Source organism: Oryctolagus cuniculus, chromosome 18 (assembly GCF_964237555.1).
Source record: "Oryctolagus cuniculus chromosome 18, mOryCun1.1, whole genome shotgun sequence".
Lineage (NCBI taxonomy): Eukaryota > Metazoa > Chordata > Mammalia > Lagomorpha > Leporidae > Oryctolagus > Oryctolagus cuniculus.
Window position 1 is genome coordinate 63,700,528 of NC_091449.1, and position 24,047 is coordinate 63,724,574.

A 24,047-nucleotide genomic window follows, 5' to 3' on the forward strand; every position below is an offset into this window, starting at 1 on the left:
GATGTCAAAGCAAGCCCACTAGTCCCTGCTGTGGACCGTGTCCACAGATCCACCACAAAGCCAGCCCCACAGTCCTTTCAAAGAACACGTGGTGTTAAGCTGTGTGCAGTGCCTGCAGAAAAGCACCCAGCTGTCAGGCCCTCCCGTGATGGCACGTGTGACAGCTGGCTGGCACCTGCCCTGACTCCTGTGATCTGAAAAGGGGCGGATCTTGCTGGTGGGTCCGTGGGCAGGTTCGGGGTAAGGCCAGCACCCATGACCCTGATGTTTCTGTTCACTCCCCACCCAGGCCAGCTTGGGGGCTTAGGGCGTGACAGCAGGACTTAGGAGAGGCAGCCCCCGTCTGTCAGCTCCGCCCCTTGAGCTGGGTGGTCCTAGGGAGTTGCCGTGCCTTCCTGAGCCCAGTTTCTTCCCACAGGTTAAACTCAGGCATCACTCTGATGCTTTCCTTCCCTCCCCATTCCTTCCTGTTCTTCCTTCTCCCAGTACTTTCTGGAAGGCTCTGTTTCCCTGCCTGCTTTATTCTGCCAGGGGCCTCTGGGTGAAGCGTCCCTGTGCTGGCTCGTTCCCATCACTTCGGGTACAAGAAAAAGACGTGGGTCACCCCCTCACCCCCCGCCGGGGTCTTGGCAGCTCGTTCTGGCCCCTCCTCTAGTCTCACTTCCCAAGTGGACATGGCAGCTTGGGGAGAGAGTCCCACGTCCTCTGGCTTCTGGGCCATGTGGTTTCTTTCACAGATGGGCCTGAGGGTTTTGTCCCCAAGTTTGTCCCTTGGGGGATTTCAGCAGAACTTGCCTGCATTTTCCACAGAATGTGGGGTTAGGGATGCGGCCAGTCCTTAGAAGGAGCATTGCTGGAAACGGAGCGCCCGGGCACTCGTCCTGGTGGATGCAGCAAAATAGCAAGTCCACCCACGCACGCACTGGAGCATCTCGCGGTGCTCCTGGGAGGAAAGTTGGGAGAGTGCGCGTGTCCCACTCACCCGTCACATGTTTGCACTCCCTCTTGAATGACTGAGATCCCGTGTTGGCAAACTGTGGCCCACGGGCCCAACCTGGCCTGCCACGTGTCTTTGTAAATAAAATTTTATTAGAATGCCATGGCGTCTTCAGCACTGTTGGTAGTGGCAGAGACCGTGTGGTCCACAAAGCCTAAGAGTGTGCTCCAGCCCTGTCCAGAAACGCTCGCACGTCTGAAGCATGGCCCAGGGGACGTCCTCATTCTCTAGGCCTCAGGTTTCTCAGCTGTGAAATGGGATCATGATGGTCTCCACCACATGGGTTATTCTGAGAAGCCGGGTGGAGGATGTCTGGTGCCCGGGAGTCCACACTGCAGTTTTGCCTTGCTGGTATGGGTTGAAAGGCAGGCCCCTGTCCCCAGGAGCCGTGGCCCCACAGCCAGCTGGAGTCGGGAGGCCCAGAGGCAGGGTGCCCCTGCCAGCAGCCGCGTCTCCCCACTGAATCACACGGTCAGCTGGCATCGGCTAGAAGGGCGTCTTCTGCAGGCTCACCATCCCGATCCTGGTACCCTTGCTCCAAGGACGCCAGATGGCCACGGGCCTGCGGCAACACTGGCACATGGTTTTGGAGTTGATTATTTCATCGTGATGTTGGAAAAATGCAGCTGCTGGCCCCAGCCCCCACCCAGAGCTGCCATCGTGGGAGCTCACTCGCCCTTTCCTTTCCACATGGGCCACACATGGTGGGAGACCGAGGACGAAGCGTGAGAAGTGGCCCCTTGCTAAAGCCACGTCAGCATGTGGCCAGGTCCATAGCAGCAAGTCCCTCGCTTGCCACCGCCTCCTCCAGGGCCCGGGGCTGCTTGTATCCCCCATAGTAAGAATCCTCATCTTCTCCAAGGCTTACTTAAATACCTAAGGAGGGGCAGCTCTGCAGAGGAGCTTGCGGGATTTGTTATTTGTAAATGTGTTTGTTTTCCTTTTATTTGAAAGGTAGAGTGACAGATCTTCCATCTACGGGTTCATTTCCCAAATGCCTACAACAGCCAGGGCTGGACCAGGGCAAAGCCACGTGGGTGGCAGGGGCCCAAGTTGTTGAGCCATCACCTGCTGCCTCCCAGGGAGCGCATCAGCAGGCAACTGGGGTTGGAAGTGGAGCCAGGCCCTGAACACGGGCCCTCTGATACACTCTGCAGGCCTCGCAGCTGGTGACTGAACCGCTGCACCAAATCCTGCCTCAGGGGCTTGTTTTTTAATTAACTTCCCTACCAATGTGTGTTTCTGGGCTTACGTTCAAGCATTTTGGCCTGTGACCCAGGATTCCCGCTCCCAGGTACTACACTCAACGTGCCCAGCATCCCAGATTGGAAGCAGCCTGCGGGCCTGCTCGCACGCAAGGTACACAGGAGGGTGAGCCGCTTGGCAGTGAGGAGAATGGGTTGTGGCTTCGCACAGCAACAGGGCTGCTTTGCAGAGGGGATGCTGCACCGAGGAAGCCAGACACAAAGGCACAGCTGCTGTGTGAGGCTGGTTGCAAGAAGGTTCCAGAATGCACCAAGCTCCAGGGGCCCGGCCCGCCTCCTGTGTGTGTGTGTGCGGGGGGGTTCCAGGGATCTGGGGGTTCCTGAAGGCTGCACTGTGGAGTGCAAGTGTGACAGCAGGTCCAGCAGCACCCTGGGGTGTACGTGCACACCACCGTCTTAGGAGCTTTCCTCTTCACACGTTGTTTTAAAAAGAGAGCAGAGAGGCCGGTACTGTAGCACAGTAGGTTAACGCTCTGGCCTGAAGTGCCAGCATCCGTAAGGGCACCGGTTTGCTACCTGGTTACTCTACTTCTGATCCAGCTATGGCCTGGGATGGCAGTAGAAGATGGCCCAAGTGCTTGGGCCCCTGCACCTGTGTGGGAGACCCGGAAGAAGCTCCTGGCTTCGGGTCGGCACAGCTCTGGCCGTTGCGGCCAATTGGGGAGTGAACCATCAGGTGGAAGACTCTCTCTCTTTCTCTCTCTCTCTCTTTCTCTCTGCCTTTCCTCTCTCTCTGTAATTCTGACTTTCAAATAAACAAATAAATCTTTTTTAAAAAAGAGAGGAGAGGGAGACGAAAGAAAAGAACGAGAGAATTCAGAAATTTGAGAATTTGGGCAGTAGAGGGCTGGGCCTCGTCTGTGGCTCACCCCAGGCACCTTCCTGGGCCATCTGTGCAGCAGGCCGGGATCCCACAGCTGTGGCCCCCCGTTCTAAAAGCTGACCTCTGGGGCTTCTGTGGTGTTTACAGAGTTTTATCCCCCTCCTCCTTGCCTTTTGCTCTGTGCACGCTCCATGGGGGCAGTGCTCATTGCCTATGCTCTCATTTCCTCCGTGCACGTCTGCCTTCCTGTCCCAATAACAAAGCCCCCTCCCTCATGCCCTTGCTGTCCAGGGGCCCACAGTCCTGTGCTTGGCAGAGCGGGCAGGGACATGGTTCAGTGGCCAAAGACGTGGCCTTGAGTCAACAGTCCCAGCTTCTGTGTGGCCTTTCCACTGACCAGCCGTGCCCCAGCCTGAGTCTCCGTTCCCCCCTGTACAGGGGGGTCCTGGCAGTCCCTCCCTGGAGTGCCTGTGGAGCATCCGTGAGACCGAGGACCTGGCCCGTGGGATCCGCACCCTGCAGCCTGGTTGCCATCATCCTTAGAAACATGTGCCCTCAGCATGGAGCAGGTGCCGACACAGGGCGGCTTTGTATCAGTCAACTGCTCTGGTGGCAAAGGAGCCCACTGCCAGAGAGTCACACGTCACACCCAGGGGACCCAGGGTCCATCTTTCTTCTCATGCCCGTGAAGATGGCTGGGGGTGGAAGCATCTGACATGGAAATATCGGTCCTTGGTTCTATTATTAAACCTCTTGCGCCATTTGCCCATAAAAGGGGGGGAGCTGTTACAGCTGAACCCATGATTAATGAGCCCACAACGTGCCTCTGCCCTCTCCATGGAGCCTGGGACGGGCCCCCGCTGTGCTGAGGTCTGGGCAGCAGGGCAGCCTGCGGAGGGGAGATCTTCCTGCCATCCAGGTGGTTCCACAGTCTCCAGGGAGGAGGGCACTGGCTTGGGGGGCTTGGTTGAGGTAGGAGAGCCTGGGGGCTGTGTCAGGGCTGTCCCGCTCGGGCTCCTGCAGTGCTGTCAGAGGTCTGGCCCCCGGCCATCGGCAGCGCCTCCTGCATGCTGTCAGCAGAGCCGGGTGGTCGCCCCTGTGCACGGGGAAGACACCGAGCTGGAGTGTGCCCCCGTGCCAGCCTTTGGAATAACCACGCTTGACGGAGGAACTCGGTGAGCCTTTGAGCCAAGCGCCCCCCTCTTCTTTCTCAGGAAACTTAACAAGAATCGCCTCCCCTTGGTGACTTCCTGCTGAGCACCTGGCCCAGTGCCGGGCCTTGAACTCACTGGACTTTGGATAAATAAGCCACCCCTCGCTGTGTCCCATGTGCCTGCTTTCTCAAGGCCACTCCGTGTGACACCCTGTTGGGGTGCCCAGGTGACAGCACCGTCATAGCGATACTCTCAAGTACTCGGGGAGCACTGGACGTGCCGTATGAACAGTGTCCTAGTTAGCTGTGCTCCGCTCTTGCCTTTTTTCAGTTGTGATGTGACCTGCCTACCATAACACTCCCGTGTGAAGGTGTACAACTCAGTGGTTTTCACTATATCCACAAAGTTGTTCAACTGTCACCACTAGTTGTCACCAGCTGACTGCTTACCCATCAGCTGTCCCTTCCCATCCCTACGTCCAGCCCTGGCAGCCACTCAGGGGCTTGCCTGGTCTGGACATTGGGTATGAATGGAGTCACACATGCATGACCTCGTGTGTCTCACTTCCTTCACTCAGCATCGTGTTTGGAGGGTTCACCTGTGTCGTAGCAGGTGTGGGTGCTTCACTCCTGTTCATGGCTGAATACTGTTCCACCTTGCGGACAGAACCTGTTTCGTTAATCCACCCATCTGTTGATGGATTTTCACAAAGAGCGTGCCCCAGGTCACTGCCAGCCCGAGTGGGAACCACAGAGCGCCCGCTTGGCCCTGTTCTAGTCCTGCCCGACTCATCTCAATTTTCCTGACTTTCCCCAGCTGTGAGACTGAACATCTGACGTCCCACGGACCCCTCAGTCCCAGGGAGACCGGATGATGGTCACCCTGACAACCAGGGCACGGGCTCTCCCAGCGCAGGGAGTTTCCTGTTTCTGAACTTGGTGGGAGGGAAAGTGGGCAGCAGCTTCCTCCGTGTGCAGCTGCATCAGCCAGACGTTGGTCTATGCAGGTCATCCGTGTGCTGTGTGCCATGCGTGGTCATCGCGCCCATCAGTGTGCGTGTCCGCTGGGTGCGCCTACCCCAGTTTCTCTGTTTTCTTGTTATGGATGCTTGGGGAGTAGGGGCCGCAGGTCTTGGGAGTAGGCACACAGGCATCTCTGCGTGAGAGGGGAGCCACTGTCCACCTGTGTGGACACCCTCGGCAGGCGCCATTGCACAGTTTGCTGAAGAGGTGTAAGGAACTCAGTGCACCAGCAGTTTGGGAGTGTTCTGGGTGTTGGGGACCCACGGCGGTGCGTGTCACTGCCTTCCCTGGGAGCGCTTTGCTGGAAGGTTATGGAGGGGGCGTCCTGCTCTGGCAGACCCCTGAGTGTTAACCCACTAGGCTGTTTAGACAAAGGCAGCATGTGAGTTCAGAAGGTTTATGTTCTCTTCCCAGCTCTCTCTCAAACAGCTGCGTGTGGTTTTCCAGGTCGCGCACCTGCTCAGAGCTTCCATTTCTGGTTTGTTTTGGGGACAATGGCAGTACCTGCCTCCCGAGGTGGTAGTAGGGTCTGGAGGGCTAGTGGAGAGGGGGAACCACTGTGCAGACGTGGGAGTTGAGTGAGGAGAACAGCCGGGGCTGCTCTGTGCTCCCAGCCTGGGAAGGGCTGGCACCAGGGCAGGGGAAGGGGTGCCTGGTGCCCGTGCTACTGGCAGCACCCAGGGGCTGGAGTAGGGGCCCGGCCTTTTGTCCCCCCACCCTCAGGCAGCCTTCCCAAGTCCCTCCTGGGTCAGTGTTGCTCAGCTGTGAGCCACAGCACAGATGCAGAGTGGCCTTTCCCCAGGACTCTGGTGCCTGCCCGCGTGAGCCCCCATCCTCATGGTTCATCTTTCTCTTCTGCCACTCATCGCCTGCGTGATTGCAGGGCCTGTCCCTTTGTCACTGCTCTGCCCCCAGGCCTCGGGCTTAGGGTCACACACAGGCCTTTGCTTGTTGAGTTAATACATGACTGCAGTCCTGAGGTGACAGACAGCTCTTGCCCATAGAGGGCCCTGGAGGGGCAAAAGATAAATGTCCCCTCTAGTTCTAGAACCTCGGTTCTCTCCTCTGTGCAGCTGCGAGCGGCCCCGGGACTGGCTGTGAGGAGGAACGCATCTGTCAGTGAGGGTGTTTGTAAAGCTGACGCGCCGTGGGCCAGCGCAGGGTGGTGTCTAGGGCTGAGCTGTCCAGGCAGGTAGCTCCTGCTTGCACGTGGCTTGTCACAGTTAGGTGAATGAAAACCCAGTCCTAGTTGTAATCCAGGCCTCCTGCTGCACAAAGCTCATTGCGGTGCCAGGCACTGCTGCCCCGGGCCGTGCACACACAGGGCCTTTCGTTTTGCTGTGCTGTGCCAGCTTCCCTGTGCTGCAGAGAACTCTGGAGTCATCACCAAGCAAATGAGGTCTGATAAAATGCAAGAGGGCTGTGTTTTTGTTGACAAGAGATTTTTCTTTTCCTGTGCATATCACTGACCAGCTCGCCGCTCCAGGTTCCCAGAGCAGCAGCTGTTGGGAGGCAGGGCACGGGGCAGGCAGGCTGGCAGCCATAGCGAAAGGAAGCAGCCACTGGTTAGCAGGAGGGCGGCTGGAGAAGCTGCCCAAGTCAGGATGTCTCCACTCAGGGCCGAGGCGTCATGGCAGCAGCTGGCTGCACTGGGCACCGGGGCCATTGCTGGTCGGGACACAGAGTGTCACGGATGTTGGTGACACCAGCGGCCCTGGGGCAGCCATGGAAGGCTACGGCACGGTTATCATCTGGTTTGCGAAGGGGGTAGTGTGCACGGCCTGTGAAGAGATCTCCTCTGGGACCGGGGCCCAGGCTGGCGTGACCAGCGGCAGACTGCCACTCGCTGCTTGGCTCTGGCTGTCCATCTTTCCCTTTGTGGGACTCAGAAGAAGGTCATTGCCTTTCCAGATGCGCCCTGTGGGCTCCTGCCCCCGAGGCTGCGCTGCGTTGTCCGAGCTGTCGTGCGGATCCATCTGGCTGGGTGGCTGTGGCAAGGCAGGTTGTGAGGTACCGCCGTGCCAGTCCCAGCTCCTTGCTGAGCGCTGTGCATGGGAGGTGCATGTGCACACGGGTGCACGGGCCGGAGTCGGCCTCTGGCTGGAAGAATTCGCAGGTCACAGTCTTGGGGGCCGTGTCGCTGAATCCAGGGTCTATGCCTTTAAAGCAAGGTGCCTCTGAGATGCCATCCCCTCTCTGCCCCTCCGTTCCTTCTCCAACATGTAAATAGACGGGGGAGAATACAGACCTACAGACCTGTCCCATCCCCCGCCCCCAGCCTCACTGTGAAGCTAAAGGAAGCCATCCATGCAGGCTCTTAGCTCCACCAGGAGCGGCTTCCTCCATGGTTTGGGCACATGTGTATTGCTGAGTGGGTGGGACTTGGTGAGGATAGAGGTGTGGTGGGCTCTTCCGAGTGTCGCTGTAGCCTGAAGGCAGGCACACAACCCAGGCATCCGTGGAGGGATAAACAAAACACAGCCTCTCCATAGGTGGCGTTTATTCTGCTACCCTAAGGAGTGACGTTCTGATTCCTGCTACAGCTTGCAGCAATCTCAAAAACACTACGCAAGGGCAGGGCCTTGGGTGCAGCAGTTAAGAGGCCACTCAGAACGCCCGCTCCACGGCTCTGCTGCTGGCTCCAGCTTCCTGCTGATGGCACACCCTGGAGGCAGCAGGTGATGGCCCAAGTACTTGGGTCCCTGCCACCCACAGATGGAGTCCCTGGCTCCTGGTTGTTGCAGGCATTTAGGAATTAAACCAGCCAATGAGAGTTCTCTCTGTCCTCCTTTTTTCTCTGCCTTTTAAATAAATAAAATTAATTTTTAAAAAACCCATTAAGTGGGAGGAGCCAGATGTCCAGTCTGCAAAACGCATGCGCATGCGAGTCTGCAGAGACAGAGCAGACTTGCGGTGGCCAGGGCTGGCTGGGCAGGGAGAGACCACTGCAGGGTGTGGGCTTCCTTTGGGGTGCTGGAAACAGTGCCATGAATGTGCCATATACCACTGAACAATGGCTAGTGATCGATGTTGTGTTACGTGAATTTCTACCTCTACCTTGTTAGAACTCAGCAGGAGGGCCTGGCGCTGTGGCTCACTAGGCTAATCCTCTGCCGTGCGGCGCCGGCACACCGGGTTCTAGTCCTGGTCAGGGCGCCGGATTCTGTCCCAGTTGCCCCTCTTTCAGGCCAGCTCTCTGCTATGGCCCGGGAGTGCAGTGGAGGATGGTGCTTGGGCCCTGCACCCACATGGGAGACCAGGAGAAGCACCTGGCTCCTGCCTTCGGATCAGTGTGGTGCGCTAGCCGCAGCGCGCCCGCCGTGGTGGCCATTGGAGGGTGAACCAGCGGCAAAGAAAGACCTTTCTCTCTGTCTCTCTCTCTCACTGTCCACTCTGCCTGTCAAAAAAAAGAACTCAGCAGGAGGAAAGGAAGACTTGGGCCCACTCCCCTCTAGGCCGGGTCCATGGTCCCTCTCTGAGTACGAGGTAATGGAGTCTCCATTCCTGTTAGCACCGTCGGAGTAGCTGATGGCAAGGTGAGGCTGAAAAGGCCCCCGCCATCGGACTGCTTGTCCTTGGGGCCACTGCACCACGTGGGTGTCCCCTGGGCTGTTCTTGCTGCTGGGGCGCGCACACCTGTGACTGCCCCTGCTCTTCCCGGCTGTGCTGCTGGGTGAGGCTTCTGTGGCGACCACATCCAAGGCCACGGAGAGATTTTCTAGAGCGCTTCTGTTTTTAGGGGCTGCAGAGCCATGATTCACAGTGGCTTCTGGAGAAATCCCCATGGGAACCAGCAGGCAGTACGAGACAGAGGGAGCCAGCTCCCCAGAAAGGGGGAGGGCAAGCTGAGGGCCTCGTGCCAGCATCAGGGCCTCCATGGGGAGCTGTTTGGTGGGGGGAGGGGGTGATCACCCCATCCCAGCCCTGTTTGAGTGGGAAGCCAGCAGAGGGGCACAGTTGGGAATGTCAGATCTGAAGGCATCTGGGAGCTCCACAAGGCCCCTGTAGCCCCAAGTTTTAGGGTTAATGGGCCAGGAGCTCACTGCAGCAACAAAGGTGGGGGCACTGCTCTCTTAGTCTGGCAAACCCAAGACCCCAAAACCACATCAGTCCCTGAAACAAAAGGAGAAGCACGGTTCACTGATCTGTGTTGTGACTCCCATGGGAAGGCAGTGTCCCCAAAGCCAAGAGCACCCTGACCGCTAGACTTTGTGGCCTCCAGCACCCCGCAGTGGGCACCTGGCTACTGAGCAGTCACACTGAACTCGCTTGGGTTAGAACATTCCAGTCCAGCTTGTGGCCCGAGACGCAGCCCTCCCCCCCACCCCAGGACTCCCCCCAGTTCTCCTTAACATGTCTCTAATGAGGGCAATTTGGCAACAGCGTAAAATATGCTCTTAGCCTTTGTCCCACTAATTCTACTTCTGGGAATCTAGCCTAAGGAAATAATCCTAAATATAGGGCAGAAAAACATGCTTCACCGGGATGTTCACCGTGGAGTTGTTTATAGTAGCGAGAGCTGAAACGCCAGTGCTGTCCACTGGGGGACGGGCAGGAGCAGAGAGAAGACAGGTGCTGGCATTGCGGTCGCCAGCTGCTGCAGCGATGCCCACCAGTGCAGGTCACTGCTGGCGGACGGGGCGGCGTGAGATGCAATGGGAAGAAAGGCTTCATGAAAGCATACGCACGTGTGACATTGCCGCTGTAAAAACGCATGAGAATGGTCAACAGGGCAATCACAGACGCGCCCGGGAGTGGTCCTGGTGGGCTTTGTATGGAAGATTTAACACAGTTCAGCATCATTGCCCTTCACAGTCAGGTCTGGGTCGTGGCTTGCAAGGGATTCTCCCTTTTAAAGGTGTGCAGATCTGGGCGTTAGGAAAGGTGTGGACGGCTGAGCCCCAGTCCACAGGCAAGACAGAGAATGCATCACCCCCACTGGGCCCCTCCCCCACCCCTTTGTGGGCAACTGGCTGTTTCACTTCAGCCCCTGTGGTTTGCATGTCCCACAGCATCCTATAAACATAGCCACACGGTAGGTCGTGTCCTGCTCCAGTGTTTAGAAAAAGATGTTTTAAAGATTTATTTATTTATTTTATTTGAAAGCAGAGATATAGAGAGGAGGAAAAGGCAGAGAGAGAGAGAGAGAGAGAGAGAGAGAGAATCTTCCATCCACTGGTTCACTCAAGTGGCCACTGTGGCTGTAGCTAGGCAAGGCCAAAGCCAAGAGCCAGGAGCTTCTTCCAGGTCTCCTGCGTAGGTGGCAGGGGCCCAAGGACTTGGGCCATCACCTAGTGCTTTCCCAGGTGTGTTAGCAGGGAGCTGGGTTGGAAGTGGAGCAGCCAGGACTTGAACTGATGTTTGTACTGGAAGCTGGTGTCATGGGTGGTGGGTTAACTCGCTGCATCACAATGCCAGTTCCATTAAACATGTTTTTAATGTCTTTATTCTTGTAGATATGGAGATACTGCAAAAAGCTTGTGGAAAAGTGGAATTTAGCGATAATTTTATTTGAGTGTAAAAAAAAATCTACATGTAGTTTCTTTCTTTGTTTTTAAAGATTTATTTTATTTGTTTGAAAGGCAAAGGGAAAGGGAGAGACACACAGAGAGAGCTTCCATCCACTGATTCACTACCCAGATGCCTCCAAGAGCTGAGCCAGACTGAATCCAGGAGCTTGCAACTGAATCTGGGTCTCCCTGTGGTGGCTGGGATCCAAGTGCTCGGCCATCTTCTTCTGCCTTCCCAGGCACATTAGCAGGGAGCTTGAACCGAAGTAGGGCAGCCAGGACTTGAACCTGTACTCTATGGGATGCCAGCATTGCAAGTAGTGGCTTAACCTGCTGTGTCAGAGTGCCAGCCTCTGTTTGTAGTTTTATTACAGTGCACATTTTCCAAGGCTTTTTGGAGAATACCTCATGTGCACACATTTCAGATGGTTTTGGCACCAAAATAAGCTTATCTTTTAACTCCTTTTCCATGGACTTTTTTTTTTTAAGTGACTTATTTATTTATTTGAAGGGCAGAGTGCCAGGAAGAGATGAAGACAGCCAGAGAGAGAGGTATTGATCGATTGATTGGTTGATTCCTACGTGCTGCTTATTCCTAAATGCCTGCAACAGCCGGAGCTGGGCCAGATCAAAGCCAGAAGCCAGGAACTCAGGCTAGGTTGCCATGTGGGTGGTATGGACCCAAATACTTGAGCTGTCATGTGCTGTCTCCCAGGTGCATTAGCAGGAAACTGGATCAGAAGTGGAGGTGGGACTGGGTCCCAGGCACTCCAGTATGGCATGCCGGCATCTCATCCAGTGGCGTGACCTGGGACACGACAATACCTGGCCCTCTGTGGACTTTTTGAAGTACCCCTATATATTTTGCTTATTCCTGGATGTCCTATAAATGGAAGCATCCAGTGTGTCTTGAGCTGCTCTTGTATTTAGAAAAGGGTTTTAATCTGTTTATTGTTCTCTGAGACACACCCTGTAGATAACACCCTGGGATTCCTAGCTTCCCTCGTGGAGGAGAATATTAACTTTTCAGTCTCTCTAACTGAACCTCCTACTCCACGCAAGAATCTCCCACTGCAGCTCCAGTGGCCGTGATCAGATGACCTGGGGCTTATCGATGGATAAGCCTGTCAAATTGTCCCCACAGCGTGAAAGCACCTAGGACGGCCGGGCTCCTTGCTCCATGCTGGCCGCACCTGCTCCAGAGAGCAGCCAGGTTCAGGGACCTTGACCCCCAGACCACCCTGTGTTCCTGCAAGCTCCTGTGTTCCTGCCCAGTGAGAAGGCTGAGGGCGGTGGCGGCAGCAGCAGTTAATTTTTCCTAATAAACATTTTACTGTGGAGTAGTTTCGGGTGTGGGGAGAAGTGAGGAAGTTGGGGTGGAGTCCCCAGGTACGCACACTTTGCTCTGTGGCACACCCCTCCCCCAGGCTGCTGCTTCGGGTGCTGCCCGCGAGCCTGGACTGAGCCGTTGTCACTGAAGTCAGGGCTGCTTTTGATTTCCCTGGGTATTACCTCATGTCCCTTTCCTGTCCCAGTCTCCCACCTGGGGTCCCAGGGCCCAGCCGGTCCCGTCTCCCTCCACTCCTTGGCGGGAACGGTGGCTTGGATTTGCCTTGTTTTTGCCAAGCACAGGTCAGGTGGGTCTGGAGGGAGGACCCACAGCTGGGGTTTGTCTGATGATTTTTTGGGGGGGCATGAATAAGAGGAAGGCCCCAGAGACGAAACTTGGTCTTTTTCACAGTTGCTTTTTTTATTGAACGCAGCAGTGTACAAGGTGGACCAAGCCCTTGACAAATTGCATGTCCTTTAGTGCTCCCAATAAATCTGTCAGTTAAATAAATTCTCGTTTTACGGTTGGGGGAAGGCGGCTCAGAGAGGTGCAGGACTTGCCTAAGGGCACACAGCACTTGACCCAAACACGGGTCTTATTGGACCTTCATAAAGCTCTATTTGTGACCAGACACTGTTCCAGCAGTGGGAAAGCCGCTTTTGAAGCAGTGTGTATTTATTTGTAACCCAGCCTTTTCCCGAAAAGCCTTGGTTGCAGTTCAGGCAGGGTCACGAGAAAGAAGCAGGCTCGGGAGGTGGCCTGGGGCTCCCTCCCGAGCAGCATCTCAGCACACGCAACTGTAGGCATTGTTCACGTCACCGACTGTGTGGCCATGGGTTGGTGTGTGCAGCCTCAAATGTCTCCATATCTCCCAGGAGGCCGTGTGGCCAGTAAGAGCCTTAAGGCACTGCGCGGTGCCCAGGGTGGAACTCTGAAGGACTGAGACCAGCAGCCTCACGGGCTGGGTAACCCAGCGCATGCCCCGTGGTTGTCCTGCGCTCTGCAGTGCTGCGGCCGCGCTCCCGACTGCTGGGACTGGGCATGAATTTTTATATCTGTGTCTTAGTGGTCCAGCGATGATTTTTTGCCACACCTGCTAGCAGCCACATCTCAGCCCCTGTCCACTGGCTGATGGGAGTCACCAAGGCAAGGCCTTTGGTGCCTTGCTGGGGCCCTGGGCAGCTGCCACTGCTTCCTGAAATAGGATTTTGCCTTTACATTTTTAAAGATAGATTATTTATTTGAAGAGGAGAGAGAGAGAGAGAGAGAGATCTCTTTCATCAGCTGGTTCACTCCCCAAACGCCTGCCACAGCTGGGGCTGGTCCGGCTGAAGCCAGGACCCCAGAAATCCATCCAGATCTCCCACGTGGGTGCAGGGGTCCAAGCACTGGAGCCACCCTCTGCTGCTTTGCCAGGCATTTTGGCAGCGAGCTGAATCCGAAGTGGAGCAGCCGGGATTCGAAGCAGTTCTCAGATACGGGATGCTGGTGTTACAGGCAGAAGCTTAGCTTCCTGATCTACAATGTTGGCCCCTTTAACTTTGATCTTTGAAAATAGCAAAGAAAGCGGCTTCCTGAGAGTGCTTTGGCACTGGTTGGTTATATGTAATCCAGAGATGCCCACTTTCCTTAGGTTAGTGCGACGTTCGTGGATTTGTTAAGAAAATAAGTGACAGGCGCCAGCCGTGCAGGCACAGGGAACAGGGCAGGTGCACGTCCCTGCTCCCGCAGCGCTGAGACACTAGCAGGGGAGACAGACGATCAATATTTGAACGTGGTTGTTAGGAACATGAGCGTGGAGCCAACCAGCGAGCCCCGGTTTTCACTGATAGTGCTTGGGACAAGATGTGCCGTTAGCGCTGAGTCATTGATTGCAGAGAGCTGACAACGTGGCAGTGCATGGGCTGCTGGGATGGGCAGGAAGGGGAAGGGCGGGCCCTTGAGCTCGACTTCAGGGTGCACTGTGTCACAGGTCACAGCAGCCACCTGCACTGGCAGCCTGGGGGCCTTGCCGAGGGGTCAGCGACACCCTGGGGAGAAGGGTGGGGTGAGCTTGGCTGCTGCCTCCTCCCACCCACCACCAAGTCCCCTGGAGCCATCTTCCTTCTGCCACCCTTCTCCTGGGTCTGTTCTCCCACATCAGTCCCAGGGATGGCGTTAAACTTGGCAGAAGGCCCTGCGACACTCCACCCCGGGACCGTGACATCTGGACTGCAGCTGGAACTGCAGGCCCCTCCGCCATGGGCCTGCCTGCCTCCCCATGGTGTCTCTTAGCCAGCTCCCCAAACGTTCCCAGCTGTCGCGCCCCTAGGCCTTTGCACGGGGCTCTGGAGTAGGCTCCCTCCACCTTTCCCTGGAGGCCGCTGCTATCAGCCACCTGGCGCCACACCCTGCATCGATTCTTTGCATAGCACTTGCCACTCTGTGTAAGTTTATTGCTGTGGGTGTTTGGGGTCTTGTCTTACTGCTGCTCCCCCAGAAAGGCCCCCTGGAATGCAGTAGACACTCAGTAAATACCTACCAAGTGAATGAGCGAAAAAAGGGATGAAGGGAAAAAAATCAGTTGCTCTGTCACTCTTACTCCTTGAGCCTGGTGCCCGATCAGAGAAAGGCAACTGAGGTAGCTTAAACCATCAGCGCTGCACCTGCGCCTTTCTACTTCGGCAGCTGGATACTGGAGTGGAAAGTCCCCACGGGGGCCCTCAGTCGCAGGGTGAAATTCACGTGTTGGTCCGTGGACTTCAGACAGCATGGTCCTCCTGCCTGCCGCTCAGTGTAGCGGGCAGGGCACTGGTGCTGCAGTCGGAGGGCTGTGCCCGGTCCTGGCCAGGCCGCTCCCAGCTTGCTGACCTCCTGAACCTTGGCCTCATCTGCGGTGTGAGTGGCCCCAGCACCTGCTCCCCAAGAGCATGGTGAGAATTAGGAGAAACGCTGCTTACCGAGTGCCCAGGGCAGCGCTTGGCACACTGGAGGGCCTGGGACATGGTAGTCGGTGTGTCTCGGAGTCTCAGGTCTGGATTTTTGGGCACAGAGGGACAGGGACGCTGCTGGGACCTGGTGGCCTAGGTATCCCGCAGCCCCCCTCTCACTGCCCCTGCCCCAGTGTTGACTGGTCATAGCTTTTCTCCTTCTTCCCACCCTTCACTGTTGAGTCCTTGCCACAGGCCAGGCTCCGGGTCAGCGCAGTGGCCACCCAGAGCTTGCAGCCTGGCCAGGAGGTAGAGCTGGACAGGTAGTCCTGCGTGCGAGTCTCCAGGTAACCAAGCAGGGCATGGTGAGCACCGAAGGGAGGCTGTACCCGGCTGAGTGCTGGGGTCTGGGGGACGTGGGCTCCCCATGATGGGGGTGCTGTTAAGCCGGTGTGGGGCCGTGGCCATTTGGACCAAGAGCTCTTGAGTTTGAGGTGCTGTCAGCCCGCTGGTGTGGGGAGCACACGTGTGGATTTTGCAGCTGGGCCTCTGGGAGCCCCTGGAGGATGTTCTGCATGGGAGTGGGAGCGTGGAGTTGTCTTCTGGGAACACGGCTCTGCGTGCTGAGTGGGGAATGTGTATCTGGAGACAGAGGAAGGAGGGAGCCCTCTGGGTGCACTCCTGCTGCTTTCTGGGTGGGCGTGGGTGGTAGCCGCTGGGCTGCCTGCTGTGCCCTGTGACTGGTCCTCAGCCCCTGCTCCATGTTCCCTCCAGCCCAGCCATTCCTGCCACTGCCCCTCCAGTCTTGTGCGTGAGAAACACCTTCATCTGCAGCTGGCCGCTGCCAGTCTGGAGCCCCAGGCTTTCCCTGGTCCCCTGGGTTGGCCGCGTTTCCATGCCAGCCCTGTCATCTTGTCGCCAGAGTGGGGACACTCACGGGACCCCCTTCGAGCCCTGGACGTACACCTGCCCTCCTAACCGTGTGGGTCTCTTTCTTTTCTTGCTGCAGCCAACCGGGTACATGGAAAACTCCGTCTCCTACAGCGCCATCGAGGACGTGCAGCTGCTGTCCTGGGAGAATGCTCCGAAGTACTGTTTACAGCTCACGATCCCCGGGGGAACAGTCCTACTGCAGGTAGGCCCCAGAACGTGAGCATGAACACGCACTTTCCCCGGCTTCCTCCCCCGCCAGCGCCCTCCTCCCGCCCTCCGAGAGATGCGGCCAGTTGTCAGCAGGAGCGGGGGTTGAGCCTAGCGCGTTTTATTCCCCAAGGAGAAGAGGCCATCAGCTGGAGACAAAAAAGAGGGACTGTGCATGAATTGAGCGCCTGGTGCATGCCTGCCACAGTCTAGGAGCTTTATGTGTCTTCGTTGAGTTCCCATAATAGTCCTGGGAAGCATGTAGATGGTCTCCGTGTTTCATATCAGGAAACTGAGGCACACAGGCAGGTTGCTTGGCCTCAGAAAGCCATGAAAAGCACATGGGCAACTGAGGCTGCCCTTGGCTTTGCGCTGAGTGAGAAGGTCTCTTCCTTCTCGTTGAGCTCAGTGTTTGGAGACTGAGGGAACTGTACGCTGTCTTCTCAGAAACAGACGCACATCCTGTGTGTGCGTGGTCTGGTCAGGACATGTGGCTGGAAGTGACACGAGCATTACTCAAGGCAGGGAAGCTGAAACAGCGTGCCGTGGCATGACCGTTGAAACAACTGGGAGGTCCGAGCCACGGCTTCAGGCGGAGCTGGGTCCGTGGTCAAATCATCGCATTCTCACGCAGCACCTCCATTCCCTGGCTCCGCTTCTGTGTCAGGGAGAATCTCAGCACAGCAGCCTTAACGCGCCATCTCAGAGCTCGCAGCCTTAAAGAGAGTGGTCCCTTTTCCTCCAGTACCTCCTAGAAAATCTCAGAAGTGACCACCCAGGCCACATGTGCTCAGACTGATTGCCCTACCAGGACCACGCGGAGCCCGGGGGCAGAGCCAGCAAGAAGTGGCAGGCGAAATACAGGGGCTCTCGCAGTACCTCCTGGGACACGTGGTCTGGGCGCTCCCGCAGCGCCTCCTGGGACACGCAGCCGGTCGCATCAGGGAGCAGTCAGGAACCCCGAGTCGGAGACTCCTCGTCCAGGAAAGCCTGCCCACCTGCTGGCGGCAGAAAGATCTGCCTCTGCCTGACTCGGAGGAGCATTTTCTTCCTAGCCCTGTGTCTCTCCAGGGACACTGGTTTGCTCTTGGCCCAAAGAGATGCCCCCAGACCTACTTCCGAAGTGGCCCTGGGTGGTGTGGTGGTACCGGCTCTGCCTCTGAGCGGGGCTCAGCTCCGTGGCCCTGGGAACCCACTAAGCGGCACTCAGAAAAGCCCCGGTCTTTGCCAGCAGCTCATGGAGGACGCCAGAAGCCGTGCCTGCCTCCTCTGTCTTCTCTGTCTCCCACTTTGTTTAGTGCAGGGTCCACTTGGTCCCCCTCCCCCTAAGCCTCCCCGCCGCAGGCTACAGCGCAGTCTGATGGCTATGGCCAGGGCAGCCCCCTGGGTGGGAGACTGGGTGGGCCACCAAGGCATCCCTGGCCAGCGAGGGAGAGAGTGAGGGGTGCGTGGCATTCCTGCAGTGCTGGGAGCCAGCCTCGGCCCTGTGCTGGGGGGACGGGAGTGGGCACTCCTAGAAGAGCTCCCCCACCCTCTGAGGAGACATCCCCGTAAACAAGTGATCCCCGAAACACCAACTGGGACACAGGTCTGTCTCTGAGGACTGGGAGCCCAGAGGAGGGACTGGCTGCCAGGGCCTGGGATGCCAGAGCAGGCTGCCCTGGGATGGGCATTAGTGTTGGGCTTGTAGGGGTGTGTAGGAGTATGTGTGGGGGTGGAGGGAATGCCCTGGGCAGGGGGTTGTGGGAGCCGAGCCTGAGTGTGTAGGAGTTTGCTGTAGCTGCAGTGCCAGGGTGGGGGATGGATTTGAGGCTGCGTGCACAGCTAGGGCTGTCAGGGCTGCTAGGTCTTGCACGCTGTTTGCTGAAGCCTCGGACCATAATCAGGGTAGTAGGGAGCCTCTGAAAGCTGTTAAGGGATGGAAGGGACTCTAGACGTGTGAGTGACAAGGAGACGCAGGCCGCAGCGCCGGGGCAGCCCTGAGCTCCTCCCCGGGCGTGATGGTCACAGCTCTGGCAGGAGCTCTGGTGGGCAGAGAAGGCAGCCCTGCCCCCAGAGAAGGCCAGAGTGTTACTTGCTTCCCTGCTGGGCGTGAGGGATCTTGTTAACCGGAGCCGCGGTTGCAAGCCCTGCGGCGATAACTTGTTCGGCCAGGCTTGGCCGGCTGTGGCCAGCAGTGGCTCCGCGTCAGAGCTCCCCCTGCGGTGCTGACGCACCGGGCGGGCGGGCTCACTGTCCCCTGGCTCCAGTGGTTGGCACAGCCAGAAACAGGAACAGGAGAGGAGGAGGAGGAGGAGGAGGAGGTGGAGGCAGCGGCAGCCAGCAGCTCCTCAGACCCAGGGCTGCACTCAGAGCAAAGGGAGCAGACGCTGCGTCCAGGTGGGTGCAGCCCCTGCTGGCCATCGGGGCTCTCTCTGGTGGTCATTGTCATCGGGCTGGGTGGTCGGTGCGGGTTGGCTGCTGCCTTGCTTCCTTGTCCTCATTTGCCTCTCTCCTGCCCCCCCTCCCCATGATTCTTGGGTGCCGTGCAGCTGTCCTGTCCTGTTCAGGGCTCCGAGCTGCCCTGGTGGTGGGCTCCAGGCCGGGAGGTCGCTGTGGGTGAATAGGGAGGCACCTGGTGCCCCAGGGGTGCTGGGCAGAGCTCTGCTCGGTGCTGGTAAGGCCCACATGCTGTTGGGACAGAGGTGTGGTCTTTGCTTCGTCTTGCTTGGCCTAGGGCCTGCTGTGCTGGGACCTGGAGCCGTGATGTCAGAGCAGTCCAGGTCCTGGCCAGGACAGGAGGGGACTGAGAGCAGCCAGGGGTGCCGGGGCTCAAGGCCTGTCACCGGCGTGTCCCTGGAATTCAGATGCCCTGACCAGTGCAGTCCTGTGCAGTCCAGTTAAGAGGGTACTTCCTGAAACCACTGGCCAGTCTCAGGTGCTTGGGAGCACGTGTCGCTGGCGGCTGTGTGGACAGAGCAGGGGAAGGACATGTCCAGTACAGAAGATTTCGCTGGGCGGCGCTGGCCTTCTCCTGTGGGTCTCACACCCTGGCCTGGGGCTCCAGCTCCCTCTCTGGGCTTCTCAGCTTCGCCACAGGTGTCCATCCTGCGGGTGGGCAGAGTTCTCTACCTGGGGCGATGGCAGGGGGCTCCAGGGGCCCGGTGTCCCTTCCCTGGCCCAGCCTGCCTGCTCTTTTCCTGTCACCCCCTGCATCTCTGACACTTTCCTCCATCTCTCTCTCTCTCTTTCTCTCTCTCATCCCATCTCCTGTCCTCTCTCTTTCTCCTTTGCCGTCTGTCTGCTTTTCTTTCTCTTTTGCCCAGTGTCCTCCGCAGGCTTCTCCCCGTGTGTCTCTCCATGCCAGAGCATCACCAGTTCCCTTTCTTGCTCGCTCCCTCCCTACCCTCCTCCACCTTGTCCTCTGTGTCTCCCAGGGACCCCCTTACAAAGCCCCTGCTTGGCTAGAACTTGAACCAGTGCCTCCTGGAGACCTGACCCAATGGTTCAAGGGAGGTCCCAAGAGGATTTCAGGCACTCGTGCCTTCTCCCCGCTAGGAGACCCCGAGCAGTCTGCCTGCAGGTCCAGTCGCGGGCAGAGGCGCCAGCCCTCCCCCGCGGATCCAGCCGCTGTTTCTAGAAGCTTTGTGTTTTCAGCAGGAGTTCCCCTTAATGCCATGTCATTGGAATCTCTGGCGGCAGTAAGGTCCTGCTTCTTTCCTCCCTGATGCCCTTTGTGCGAGCGTCTTCGTTGTACTTCGAGAACGGAAACGGCATCAGGGAGGCGTCCTGGGGGGCGCTTCCTGCAGGCCCCGGGGGCAGGGGAGCAGGCAGCGCATCCATCTGTCTTCTTAGCACTGGGTTTGGCGGTGATGGACAGAGCCTACTACTCCTCCAACAAGGGCTCAGGCGAGATGGGATTATGAGACCCCGTCTTTCCCAGGGGCACCTGCTGTTTTCTGGGACCGGTCCAGAGACCCGGCCCTGCTCGGCAGCCGTGTTTCCAAAAACCCCGCGGGAGGCTGGCCAGGCAACTTTGTACCCCGAGTGTTGGCAGCAAGGCGGGGACTGGGTGGGTTCCTTTCTTACTGGAAGCCGTGCAGAAAGACCTTTCCGGTCTGCCAGCACGCGCTGTGCCTCCCTGCGAAGCTGGACCGGGGAAGGGGACTTGGGGACGGTGCCCCCCAGTGCTCCCTGGGCTGTTTTCCTCACTTCCCCACACAATGCAACAATGAGAGAGAACTTGGCAACTTTCAAAGAGGAAATGAGGCAGATTTGCCTGCAAACAGGCCCTCACTGTGAGAGACCGATCGCCAGGAGCAGTGGGGAGGAGGTCCGAGCAGGCCTGACGCTTGTGCTAGTATGGGCACTGGGGATGAGGCGGTCCTCCTCGAAGTGACCTCGGGGCACTGCTGTGCCTGCTGTTTCTGCCGCGCTGGCTTGCCCTGGCTCAGCCGCCAGCAGGGTGGTGCGGAGACGGAAGCATCCTGTCCCTGCCGGGGCCGCCCACTGCTGGAAGCCGCTCTGAGGTGCCTGCCCGCAGAGCATCCTGCCCGCATCCTCTCTCCTTAGAGACCAGGCCAGCTGGAGGGAGAAACGGCCGCCTGGCCGCCTGGCCGCCTGGTCGCAGTCTGGCTGCAGCAGCGGCAGCCCCTTCGTCTGGAGGAGCGCTCAGTCCCACCCTCTCATTTTCACAGAAGGGGGCCAAGTCCCTCCTCCCCTGCTTCCTGTCAGGGCCGCCACCTTGCAGGGACAGTGTGGTCATAATGCCGTCTGGTTCCCAGCCCTGGTCATGGGCATCCAGGGGAGCTCAGGTTCACTGGCCGTGTCCCAGAGTGGGCAGTGCAGGGAGCAGCCTGGGGGCCAGACTGGTCTGGGTTCCAGCCTGAATCTACACGTACCTCGATGACACCACCATGGCTGAGTCACCCTAGGCAGCGGGAAGAACTTCCATGAGTCTCATGTTCTTTTCTTTTTAAAAAGAGTGATTGATTTGAAAGGCAGAGCAACAGAGAGGGAGACAGAGAGATCTTCTGTTTGCTGGTTTACTCCCCAAATGTTCACAATGCCAGGGGCCTAGAACTCCATCCAGGTATCCCACGTGGGTGACAGGGGCCCAAGCACTTGGGCCATGCTCCACTGCCTTCCCAGGTGCATCAGCAGGGAGCTGGATTGGAAGCAGAGCAGCCGGGACTTGAACCAGCGCCGACATGGGATGCTGGTGTCACAGGTAGTGGCTTAACCTGCTGTAGCTCTCACTGGCCCTGGGCCTCATTTGCTTTCTTGGTGAACTAAACCCAATACTTGTCTCATTAGATGAGAATCTATGTCAACACGTGGCACCATGCCTGCTGCATGATAGGTGTCCGGGAGAGCGTGGCCATGCCTGTATCTGGAGCCTTAGATTCAGGCTGGGGGAGAGAGGGCGTCGGGGATGCACAGTTCCTCTGAAGCCCTACCTCAGGGAGCAGAGTGGATATACGGTCCTCCACTGTCTGTTTGTCCTTTGGTCTTATCTGTCCATCCATCTACCCATCTTGCATCGGTGGATCTGTCACCCTTGTGTCCATGCTGCCCGTCATTCATTTGTTGAACACGTCAGCCAGGCTCACCGGTTTCATGGACTCAGTGTGCAAAAGTCCCGTGTGATCCTTGCCTTCCAGGGCTCATAGTCAGTGAGGAGGACGACGAGACAGGCAAGTCCAGGCTGGGAGATGAGAGGTGAGGTTTGTGGCAGGGAGAGGGGAAGGCACCTGCAAGGAGTCACTCTGGTGAGGTGGTGCTTCAGGTGGGGCTGCAGGGTTGGCCTGTGGGACGTGGGTAGGCCCTGGTCGGTGGGGTGAAGGCAGAGTGTTGCCGGTACGCCCAGGCCTGCACAGCTAGTAGAGTCCACAGCTGCCTGCACAGTGGCTGTGTAGTGTGTGTGCATGTGTGTGTGTGTGTGTTTGGAGGTGTCATCGTGTGTGGATTGTGTTGGGGGTATGTGTGATTCTGTGTTTAGGGGTGAGTCTGTGTGTGCATGTAGATCTGGGGAGCTATGAGTCTGTGTGTGTGGGTCTGTGGAGTGTGCGTGTGGAGTATGTGTATGGGTGTGAGTGTGTGGATGTGGGTCTGTGTGGAGCGTGTGTGAGTCTGGCTATGTGGGGATCTGTGTAGAGTATGTGAATGTCTGTGGGTGTGTATGGATCTCTGTGTGTGTGTGTGTGTAGGGGTGTGAGTGTGTGCATGTGGGTCTGTGTGGAGTCTGTGTGTGAGTCTGGGTGTGTATGGATCCCTGTGTGTGTGTGTATGGAGGTGAGTGTGTGGATGTGGGTCTATGTGGAGTGTGTGTGTGAGTCTGGCTACGTGGGGATCTGTGTGGAGTGTGTGTGTGAGTCTGTGGGTGTGTATGGGTCTCTGTGTATCTGTGTGTGTGTGTAGGGGTATGAGTGTGTATGTGGGTCTGTGTGGAGTATGTGTGTGTCTATGGGTGTGTATGGGTCTCTGTGTATCTGTGTGTGTGTGTAGGGGTGTGAGTGTGTACATGTGGGTCTGTGTGGAACATGTGTGTGAATCTGGCTACGTGGGGATCTGTGTGGAGTATGTGAGTGTCTGTGGGTGTGTATGGGTCTGTGTGTGTGTGTAGGGATGTGAGTGTGTGCATGTGGGTCTGTGTGGAGTCTGTGGGTATGTATGGGTCTCTGTGTATGTGTGTGTGTAGGGGTGTGAGTGTGTACATGTGGGTCTGTGTGGAACATGAGTGTGAATCTGGCTACGTGGGGATCTGTGTGGAGTATGTGAGTGTCTGCGGGTGTAAGAATCTGTGTGTGTGGTGTCTGCACAAATGTGCACATTGCTTGGGTGTGAATCTGTAGCTTGTCAGGTTCTCAGCTCTGTAAACGGAGAGACTGAGCCCTTGGGCGGGAAGATCCTTACAGCCCCTCCGTGTCTCGGATGCGTTGCTGTGGACAGACCTGGCCGGGGCGTCTGCCCGTCGGGGAGGAGGAAGGACCCTCTGACCCTGCTGAGCTTGCACACCTGGGGACAGGTACAGGAGGGCTCACGCCAGGCCCTCTCTGTGGCCAACATCTGTGTGGCCTGCCGCACGTGTAGGGGGCTCACTCAGCTCCCTGGGTTTCTGGCAGGTACACTGAGGCCTGTGTGGATTCTGCCTGCACACTGCCAGGCCTGTGGGTGGTCTCTGCGGGCCGTAGAACAGGGGCTCTGAGAAGCTGTGGGACTAGAGAAGATGGGGATCGGGGGAGGGTCAGCTTGTGGGCGAGGCAGGGCCAGGTGCCCTAGGTGTGCATGGGGAGAAGAATGCACTGGGAAGATGGGAGGGGCCTGGAGGCGGGACCTGGGTGATGGACTGGTGCCGCGGTAGCTGGGAGTGGGGTAGTACCTAGTCCTGGCCCATCTGCACATCACTTGCTCAAGAGCCAAAGCCCCTGACCCAGCCCTGGTGACCTGTCACACGCTGTCTGCTGGGTGCAGGCTGCAAGGCCCGGTGAAGACTCGGAAGTTGGGAGACCCAGGACTGGGAAGGGCAGGGCTCAGCCATGCGGGAGGGCATGTCTGCGTGGATCTGGCTGCCCAGGCGGGGCTGGGAGTCTCCGTCAGCGCCTGCTGCCCGGTCTACGTGGCTTTTCTGCTTCTTACTCTGTGTTTCCTCGGTTCCCGGGTCCCCTACCTCATCAGCCCTCGAGGGGCTCAGAGCCCACCCACTCACTTGTTCATTCCTTCAGGCCCAGGGTGGACAGCGACAGGCAGAATGTGCTTGGTCCCCTCCCCTGTGGTGTGGGGTCCCACAGGCACATATTTTCCGGGCCGTGTGTGGGGTCCGTGGATACAGAAGAGGGAGGGGCATGGGTCTCCTCTGCCTCCCTCTTCCTTTCTGTCCTGATTGGCTGTTGGGTCCCACAAGGGTCACCCGACAGGC

General features: G+C 57.8%; 1 protein-coding gene across 1 annotated transcript in view; it reads left to right on the plus strand.

Moving 5' to 3' along the window:
- CMIP (c-Maf inducing protein) overlaps nucleotides 1-24,047 on the plus strand; it is a 220,650-nt gene that overhangs the window by 122,845 nt on the left and 73,758 nt on the right. Inside the window, exon 2 of the mRNA XM_051847041.2 lies at nucleotides 16,020-16,145. Coding sequence (XP_051703001.1) covers nucleotides 16,020-16,145 — 126 coding nt within the window. The remainder of the gene's footprint in view (nucleotides 1-16,019; nucleotides 16,146-24,047) is intronic.